The sequence below is a fragment of the Gadus macrocephalus genome, chromosome 8 (genome assembly GCF_031168955.1).
Source record: "Gadus macrocephalus chromosome 8, ASM3116895v1".
Classification (NCBI taxonomy): Eukaryota; Metazoa; Chordata; class Actinopteri; order Gadiformes; family Gadidae; genus Gadus; species Gadus macrocephalus.
Genome location: NC_082389.1, coordinates 1,861,457 through 1,871,267, shown reverse-complemented (window position 1 = coordinate 1,871,267; position 9,811 = coordinate 1,861,457). Strand labels below are relative to the sequence as shown.

At 42.2% G+C, this 9,811-nt stretch overlaps 1 protein-coding gene and 1 long non-coding RNA gene across 2 annotated transcripts in view; both read right to left on the bottom strand.

The window, feature by feature from the left end:
* The window catches only part of LOC132462592 (ATP-sensitive inward rectifier potassium channel 10), a 19,019-nt gene extending 17,705 nt beyond the window's left edge, over window positions 1-1,314 (bottom strand). The window contains 1 exon segment of the mRNA XM_060058177.1: window positions 1,260-1,314. Within this exon segment, the coding sequence (XP_059914160.1) occupies window positions 1,260-1,314 (55 nt within the window).
* Window positions 1,315-5,415: 4,101 nt separating this feature from the next.
* On the bottom strand, window positions 5,416-7,475 carry LOC132462465 (uncharacterized). The gene is made up of 2 exons (XR_009526845.1): window positions 7,407-7,475; window positions 5,416-6,047 (listed from the first exon to the last, which is right to left on the bottom strand). It is a non-coding gene; the product is annotated as an uncharacterized LOC132462465 (long non-coding RNA).
* Between the last annotated feature and the right edge of the window lie 2,336 nt (window positions 7,476-9,811).

Below are 9,811 nucleotides of genomic sequence, written 5' to 3'. Positions count from 1 at the left end.
GTTCAGAAGACTGTATTATTTCTTCATCCGATCATTTGTTTGTCTTTACTTTGGGTTTTCTTGAATGTAAATTGTATGTTGGTGTAAAATATCAGTGTCTGTGTTGAACCAGTAGATGGCAGCATATACTCGAAATAAAAAAAACTCGCTTTAAAAAGAAAAAAAAGTTCTTGAGTAATTAGGCAGGACAGTTCTTAGCGGGAAAAAAGTGACGACACAACTAAAAAAGAATAGCAATCTAAAGGCCATAGCCTAACCCCTTTTTAACCCAAACAGTAATTATAGCTAAAGGGGCCTAGTAAAAGCGGAAATGACCTCAGGCCCATTGCACTCACGTCAGTGGTGATGAAATGCCTGGAGAGGCTGGTTGCCCAGCACATCAAGGCCTGCCTCCCAGCATCATTTGATCCCCACCAGTTCGCTTATAGGGCTAACCGCTCTACTGAGGACGCCATTGCCATCACCCTCCACTCTACGCTGAGCCACCTCGAACGCCCAGGCACCTACGCAAGACTGCTCTTCATAGATTACAGCTCAGCCTTCAATACAATAATCCCGGACATCCTGAAAAATAAACTACTTGGCCTACACCTCCCTGCCTCCACCTGCGCTTGGATAAAGGACCTCCTTTCCAACAGACCACAACAAGTGAGACTCGGCCCCCATCTCTCCTCCCCCCTCACCCTCAGCACTGGCGCCCCCCAAGGCTGCGTGCTGAGCCCACTTCTGTATACTCTATACACATCTGACTGCTCCCCCTCCCACCCCTCCAACCTCATTATAAAATTTGCTGACGACACCACTGTGGTCGGACTCATCTCTGGGGGCGACGAGACGGCATATAGCGATGAGGTCCAGCAGCTGTCAGCATGGGGTTCAGCAAATTAACTCCAACTAAACACATCAAAAACTAAGGAAATCATCATAGACTTCAGACGACACAGCCCAGCCCATGCACCCCTGCACATCAACGGGGATTGCGTGGAGTGGGCTCCGTCCTGCAAGTTCCTGGGAACATACATCTCTCAGGAGCTTTCCCCGGTCCGCAAACACAACAGCAATAAAAAAGAAGGCCCAGCAGCGACTACACTTTCTGAGAATTCTCAGAAAAAAACCATCTTGAACCAAAGCTGCTGGTGTCCTTCTACCGGTCAACCATTGAAAGTGTGCTCACTTACTGCATCACAGCATGGTATGCTGGCAGTTCGGCAGCAGACAGAGGGTCATAGGCACAGCTCAGAAGATCACAGGCTGCCCACTGCCCTCCCTGGAGGAGCTGGCCAGCTCCCGCTGCCGAGACAGGACCAGATCCATTCTAAAAAACGCTGCGCACCCTGCTCACCACCTGTTCGACCTGCTTCCCTCTGGCAGGCGACACAGGTCAATGAAATCACGCACCACCAGACTAACCGACAGCTTCTTCCCCTGGGCCATACGTACGCTAAACAAACAATAACCCCTGTGCGATACATAGACAACCACATGAACGATCGCCACTACCTCTGGACATTCCTCCTTATGCTTACCTTCCTGGACCTGCTGCTATTTAGACATATGTGGGCGGGAGGGTGTCGGACACATAAATGTGCCTTAAGTGGAAGGCAGGGCAGGGGAGGGGTTATTGGGGTTATTGTTGTTATATATTTATTAATATTTCGTACTCTATTTATTCTTTTTAATTTTTAATTTTTTTTTTAAACACTGAACAAGATCTGCACCTTAATTTCGTTGCGTAAATACACTGTATTTAACCCAATGACAAATAAAGATTCTATTCTATTCTATTCTATTCTATTCTATTCTATTCTAAATAATAGGTCCCCGTGAGGGGACCGATTATTCTGGGCATTATAAAGCAGCAGTAAAAAATAATGATTCATGAAAGAAAGATGGGAGGAAAACGGAAAAATAAAACCTTACGGCAACCAACAACACTAATAACAAACATGCTTTGTTAACATTAATTAGTTATTAGAATAGGATGTTTTGGCAGGAAAATGTAGAATGTTGATTTCGATACCATACTCTGCCCCTAGTCAGGAAATCCTGGACAAATCCTGTACGACTTCTATCACAAGTTTGAAAGCAAATGCGCTCCTCCTCAACCATCCATTCGCCCTTGAGCCAATCAAATGGTAGTGGCGGTGGCGTGCCAGAACACCGGCATTCACTGAGAGAGAGCGGTGATTACATAATATTAACAGAACACTGATGGCTCTGTTACCATAACAATGTCACGCATGATGAATTAATGGATGAACAAATTAACGAATGACTGACATGTGGACACACAAAGGAATCACGCCTGGACACACACGATTACACACACACTTATTATTATCGAAACATACAGGCCACCTATTCATCATGAAGGCGGACCCCTGAGTGTGCCTGTGTGTGTGTGTGTGTGTGTGTGTGTGTGTGTGTGTGTGTGTGTGTGTGTGTGTGTGTGTGTGTGTGTGTGTGTGTGTGTGTGTGTGTGTGTGTGTGTGTGTGTGTGTGTGTGTGCGCGTGTGTGTGTGTGTGTGCGTGTGTGTGTTTGTTTGTGTGTGCGTGTGCGTGCATGCGTGTGCGTGTGTTCCTGCACTCGTGACGCAAAGGCCATCATGCGTTACTATCTCTTCCTCACAGTCAGTTCCTTTGATAAATATCCACGGTATTGCCATGTCATTCCTCAACCCACCCTCTAACTCAGGCCATATGGAAAGCTAGGGACACACAGCTGTTGGAGAGGAGCCTTTATAATTGATCCTTTGTCTTCCCGTTTGCCTCAAAGGGCAGAGGATATGGAGCTCCATAAAAAACGGTCAATAACTTATCATTCCCTTATAATAACAGCATGTGCAAAGACATAATATGCAACCAATTAAACGGGTACTTTTTTCTATCCTTAACGACCAATGCCGTTGGATAATGTCTGTCTCTCTTTCAATTTCATAGATTTCTCCACATATTGATCTTATTTCCCGGTGATTTTGTGGCTTGAAAGTAAGTAAGGGTGCGGGCCTATTCCCAAAAGGAGGATATCCCGTCTTTTACTGCTCGTCATCTTTTGACAACGCGTTGCAACGCCCCGCGCTCTCTCTCAACAACCCGCGGCTCCGAATGGGTCTCTTCCACCACCCTGTGGCTTTTGATAAATAATAAAAACTTTTTTTTTTCTCAAAGGGAACACCTCTTATTTTGGAGATCAAAGTGATACTGTGGCGCAGTTATTATTATTTTTATTATTATTATTGTCAGTTAAAATAAAAGTCACATCCTACACCCATTTCTTAAACGAAACAAAGTAGGCTATTTTTTCTCTTATATGTAGTATAAAGACATATAAAACGCTAGATGCTGTGTTATCTTAATTTTAAGGGTCGAATAGGTTTTATGGCTCCAGATCAATTTTATTTGGTGGGGGGGACCAGAAATGGCTCTTTTGATATTGAAGGTTGCCGACACCTGTAACTGTTGCTGCTTGTGGGAGTGGACCACTTTGTCGATGAAAGCTTGCAACCAGGAAATGCAATTCCACCATGAGTCCGTATGGTCCGCCACAGAGCCATCTAGAGTAAATTATAGAAGGGATTTGATGTGGAATAAACTAATTCGATCCTTTGTGGTATGTGTTCGTAAATGAGCAAGGTACGTTTTATTACTCTGTTTTCTGGGAATAATTCACACAAGCAGAAACCAAAAACCAGCCTTTTTTTCGTTTTTTCGTTTTGTCCAACAAAACAAAAATCAAAATTTCAGTTCGTTTATTCGTTTTTTGGTTCTTCTTACCAAAACGAGTTTACCACTCAATATCTGGTTTCCGCCGGTGGGCGGGTCCTCTTATTGGCTAGTGTGCTTTGTTGCCCTGTGCTCTTCAAAATAAAAGTTTTTCCGTTTGATAATGTCGACAAAAATATTACTGTATTATAGACACTAGCAGACACAGAGGACCACACCACCCACAGTCAAGACTGACACGGCTTCAAATAACAATAATAGTATTCATAATCATTTGACAATGAGAACTTCTGAAGTTATGATGACTTCAGTGCAGTTGATGTTTAGCCACAGTTAATACATGCAGAGTAGACCTGAGGGCTTTATTACGACATCATTGTCCGGCTCTGAACTCTATGCGCGTTCACATCAAAGGAGCTGCGATCGCGGGCTGCTGATTTCCTCACAGCCTGAGAGCTATGAGGAATACAAGTGATCACAACACATTTCTGACAGCTGAAATTTGCGCATTTGTTGACCTTTATCCATTTACAGTAAACAAATTATTTTTTCTTGTTGAAAGATATTTTATATTGTTTTCATGTTATTATTTACTGATGGTGTTTACAGAATGCGAGTATATTGAAAGCGAGGCTGGGTGTGCCTATGAATATAGGCTACAGTGAGTTTTTTAAGGTGCTGTACAAGCAAATCATATCGTCTACTCTGTACAGTGACAGGGAGTGTCAAGTAACCTACTTCATTCAATATAGAATAGGCTACTGTGGCCTACACTATGTACAAATGGTTTTGCTCTTTGCTCATGGCAGTTGTGACAGTCATTTTAACGTGTCAGCAGGCAAGCTTCACTCATTCCAGGATGCATTATGCGCTGTCGTATAGCCTACTTGGAACATGTTTTGGAATGGATCTATAGTAGCGTATAGAAATTGGCTCATAACAGGCCAGCTGGAATACAAAGCAAACTCTTTGTATTCCAGCTGTTTTTTTTGTGATGTTTTATGATGTTTCAATGTTGCGTTGGTAATGTGTTAGACAGCTTAGATGTTCTTAGATGTTTTGTTAACCTGATTCCTATCCCACTCTGTTTAAGTAAAAGTGTGCTACTACTGCAAAATCTCTTTGCTTTTGTTTTTTTCTTTTCTTAAATGTGTTTGGAAATGACTTTTAATGATGTTAACTAGATCTCATAACTGGCCTAAACACATAAAATGTGTATACCCTTTGACTATAAGACCTCTATAAGAATCTCCTCTGTGCAACTATTCATGTAGTCAGTCAATGATCAAACTAGTATATGAATACAGTCCAAGCGGGTTAGGCAAGGCAAGGCAATTTTATTTTTATAGCCCGTTTTTACAAACAGTTTGTCTCAATGGGCTTTACATAGCATGAGCATCATAACAACATCCTCTTCCCTTAAACCCTCACATCGACTGAGTAAAAACTCCCAGGAAAACCCTTTTAACAGGGGAAAAATTGCAGTTGGTTCAGACTGGGGATGGAGCTGTGGAGAATATGTGGAAACACAGAGAGACTGCGAGACGCCAAGGACAAACTACAAGGTGCGAAGGTGAGGGGGGGGGGGGGGGGGGGGGTCTGCCTCTCTGACCCATGGGGAGAGCTGGTTCCACAGTAAAGGAGCCCAGTAACTGAATGCTCTACTTCCCAGTCTGTTTTTAGAGATACTGGGAGTCACTAACAGACCTGCATTCTGGGAGCCAATACAAATCTTGGATAAGTCATAATAAAGGTAATGATTCATTATTGTGCATTTAAAGATGTATATTATTACATTGCAGCATTATTTGGGGGTGACAATACAAGACTTCCATGAATGTGCATTTGAAGGAGAGTTTGCTTTGTATTCCAGCTGGCAAATTTCTATAGGCTACTATAGATCCATTTCAAAACACGTTCCAAGTAGGCTATAGGACAAAGCATTATACATCCTTGAATGAGTGAAGCTTGCCTGCTGACATGTTAAAATGACTGCCACAACTGCCATGAGCAAAGAGCAAAACCATCTGTACATCGTGTAGGCTACAGTAGCCTATTCAATATTGAATGAAGTAGGTTACTGTACACTCTTTGTCACTGTACAGAGTAGTCAATATGATTTGCTTGTACAGCACCTTAAAAAACTCACTGTAGCCTATATTCATAGGCACACCCAGCCTCGCTTTCAATATAACACACACTCGCATTCTGTAATCACTGTCAGTAAATAATAATATGAAAACAATATAAAATATCTTCCAGCAAGAAAAAAATATTTGTTTACTGTAAATGGATAAAGGTCAACAGATGCGCAATGCAGGGCTCTCCATTTTTTAACTGAGTTCAGAGTGAGATTTTGGCGGGGGGGGGGGGGGGGGGGGGATATTAATATGTAACTGCATACAAATTTGTTCACAGACATGGTGACTAATGTATTATAGTAGGCATTATTGGCCCTTAACACTAATATTCAGAAACCTAAGCAACACCAGTAGAGGCATATACTTTCCCTGAACTTTTAAACGTTGCAAACGTGCAAAACATATATTATATTTACACGGCATTCAGTCCAATGCTTAAAAATATATCTGTGGCATTCAGTAGGCCAATGCTGTGGTAAAGTGTGCAAAGTATGAGTATGAATATTTGATGGAGTATGAGTAAGTGTTCCCTTCTGTTACATAGATAGAACTTTATCAATCCCCTGCAGGAGAAATGTGTTAATGTTTGTCCCTATAAAACAATAATGGTAAAATAATATAATACAAAACATGACGGTAACTCTAAAGTCAAACCGTCCAATCTGAAGGCTTTACTTAACCACTCCCCCTACTCACTTCCACCAATGCAAAGCGAACAGAACTGAGTAGGGGAGGGCGTAGCCCAACTAGTTTGTGACAGACCCAGAGGAACGCAACGCAAATTAAATGTGAACATGTATTGAGGCTTTATTAAAATCCCGGACGATTTTGAAATTTCACCCGTACGCATTTGATTCCTACCCTTCCACTGTCAAATAGTGGCGCAAGTTGTGTGGCGTGTGAGCGTGTGCATGGGTTGAATTGCGTGCGTCTCACGGAGAGCCCTGCGCAATGTGCAGCTGTCAGAAATGTGTTGTAATCACTTGTATTCCTCATAGCTCTCGCTGTGAGGAAATCAGCAGCCCGCGATCGCAGCTCCTTTGATGTGAACGCGTACAGAGCGCATAGTTCAGAGCCGGACAATGATGTCGTAGTAAAGCCCTCAGGTCTATTCTGCATGTATTAACTGCGGCTAAACATCAACTGCACTGAAGTCATCATAACTTCATAAGTTCTCATTGTCAAATGATTATGAACACTATTATTGTTATTTGAAGCCGTGTCAGTCTTGACTGTGGGTGGTGTGGTCCTCTGTGTCTGCTAGTGTCTATAATACAGTAATATTTTTGTCGACATTATCAAACGGAAGAACTTTTATTATGAAGAGCACAGGTCAATGAAGCACGCTAGCCAATAAGAGGACCCGCCCACCGGCGGAAACCAGATATTGAGTGGTAAATTCGTTTCGCTCAGTAAGAACCAAAAAACGAATAAACGAACTGAAATATAGATTTTCGTTTTTTTGACAAAACGTATAAACGAATAAACGAACTGAAATCTTGATTTTCGTTTTCTTGTCAAAACGAAAAAACGAAAAAAAACGGCTTGTTTTCTGGTTTCTGCTTGCGTCAATTATTCCCAGAAAACAGAGTAATAAAACGTACCTTGCTCGTAAATGTTCAACAACGTGGTTTATTCTAACAGAGATAAGGTAAACGGGCTTGCGTTCTGGAGGTGGCATGAAGCATCTCACGAACGCAGGTAAACAAACGGAAATGGCAAAGTGGCCATGTTTGTAGTCTTTAACTTTTCATTAAAACCTTATGTGGTGAAGAAACCATTCACAACTGTGGTTAGCTTGAAACCTGTCATCAGAAATAGCATGATAGACTAAAATAATTTACATCAGGTTCCCAAACCTTTTCACCTCGAGATCCAAAAAAGAAATTTGGTGTCTCCAATTTTTTTTTTATAATTTTTTTATAAAATCATCATAAATTCCCACAACATCTGCATTTATCTACATAGACTACTGATACACAACAAACCAGGAATTTAAAAAGTTACATTTTTATTTAATAAAAAAGTAGCCTACATCACACCAATGTGCTGAGTGTAATGTTACGTTTTTCACCGCCAGTGGGGTACGTGGTCAAGTATATTAACAAGTAAACACAAACAAAATCACAGAAATAATCACTCTTGTAATAAATATAAGGGTGTAATATAAAGTTGTATATAACACCTGAATTATGAATTAAAGTCTATACAATCAATGAATGAACGACTGAGGTTTATGTGGTTGAATATAGTTATTGTTAAAGAAAAGTTAGTACTAAATCAATAACCAGATTTGTATCTTTAGTTGATCGATACAGTAATAATAGTTAAATAAAGGGTACCTAGGTATTATAAATCATTCAATCATTATTATGAGGAATGAGCATTTGTGAACAGTGACTAATAGTCATTTTGTCATATGGAAGTGTAGTAGAAACCAGGTGGCCTTTTTTACACTGCTGCCCTTATGTCGTTTTTGCTCTATAAAGATGGTATAGCATACCAGCATAGTGCTTTGCGCAGTCATGCATTGTTGACAGTCTGTATAGAAAAGGTTCGTTCGTCATATGTACTGGCTGGCCCGGATGGGGGGAGTTCCCCACGTGTTCTCCATGTTTTACCGTAATGACCGACCGCCAGGGACTTCCCCACATCAACACTGATTATGAAATGTAAAGCGGCACAGCCTGCTGAGGTGGTGTAACAGTCACGCATCTCAATCGCAGTTAATGTTATTTGAAAGTGTATAGAAATATTGGATTCTCAACCGATATTAACGCTCTGAATTACATTTGTGACGGAATGGGGCTGGAAGGCGGGGGGGAAAAAAACGCTCTTCTATTTGAATGAAAAGGACAATGGATCAGAGCATTGCGGTGTATTTTATTCAGCCAAACGGCGACCCAATAAACACCGGTCGTTGGCCCATTTTGGGTTGGGATCCTGTGTTTTAGAAAGCTGATTAAGAGCCATCTAAATAGCTCTAGACCAGGGGTGCCCTGCCCAACCTTTTTTGACCCAAGATCTACTTTTCAAGTAGCCAACCTCCCGAGATCTACCAGCAAACCTACCTTCAAGGGGGGGGGGGATGCTTCTGAACCTACGGACTTCAGTGCTCGTTTCCCCTCAGCCATGCCAACGTTTAGGAGTGTGTAACTACTGTTGACGGCTTTCAACTGCTGTTGTTGTTGTTTTTTTCTTCACCCCTCGCGGTTGACTTGGGATCTGTCGGGCGGTCTACTGGTAGACCGCGATCGACTGGTTGGGCACCCCTGCTCTAGTCCTTCAGTACTCACTGTATGTCGATTGTTAAATCGAATGACCGAACGCGCCCTGCAAGACGCGCTAATTTCCATAAAGTTAAACATCACCTCGCCGCAAGCGAGCCGTCCCACAATCTGTTTCACGCCGTCCCACAACATGAGAACGTGTTCAGCAGCACGCAAGCGTCCAATACAAAATGAAACGGAGGCGAGTGCCACACTCGAGGCCACGTGTTTGGTGGGGCCAAGCCCCCTCCCCACCAAATTCATTTTTATGAATGAATGAATGAATGAATGAATGAATGAATGAATGAATGGACGCATCAAGTTCCGGAGGAGAAACTGCCCCCCAAAAACCTTACAATAGTCCACGAATTAACGAAGCAAGCTAATCATTTCTCTGATTGATGCATTTCCTTTTGTGTTGCTCTCTGTAGGCTACTTGAACACTTAACTTCAAAATAGACCTACTGCAATAACGATCGGCAGCCCCAACTTGCAACACGTTGGGGCAGCACGGTGGGAACGGTATTACGTGGCCAAGGCGAGTTCTGCATTTTATATGAGTCATAAAGTCATTTAGACGTACAAAAAAGGTTAAAGGCCTGTTTAATTATTCTAACGAGACACGCAAACACAGCGCGTTGGGACTTCACCATCCTCTCCGGTAGTCTGTGGACCCGA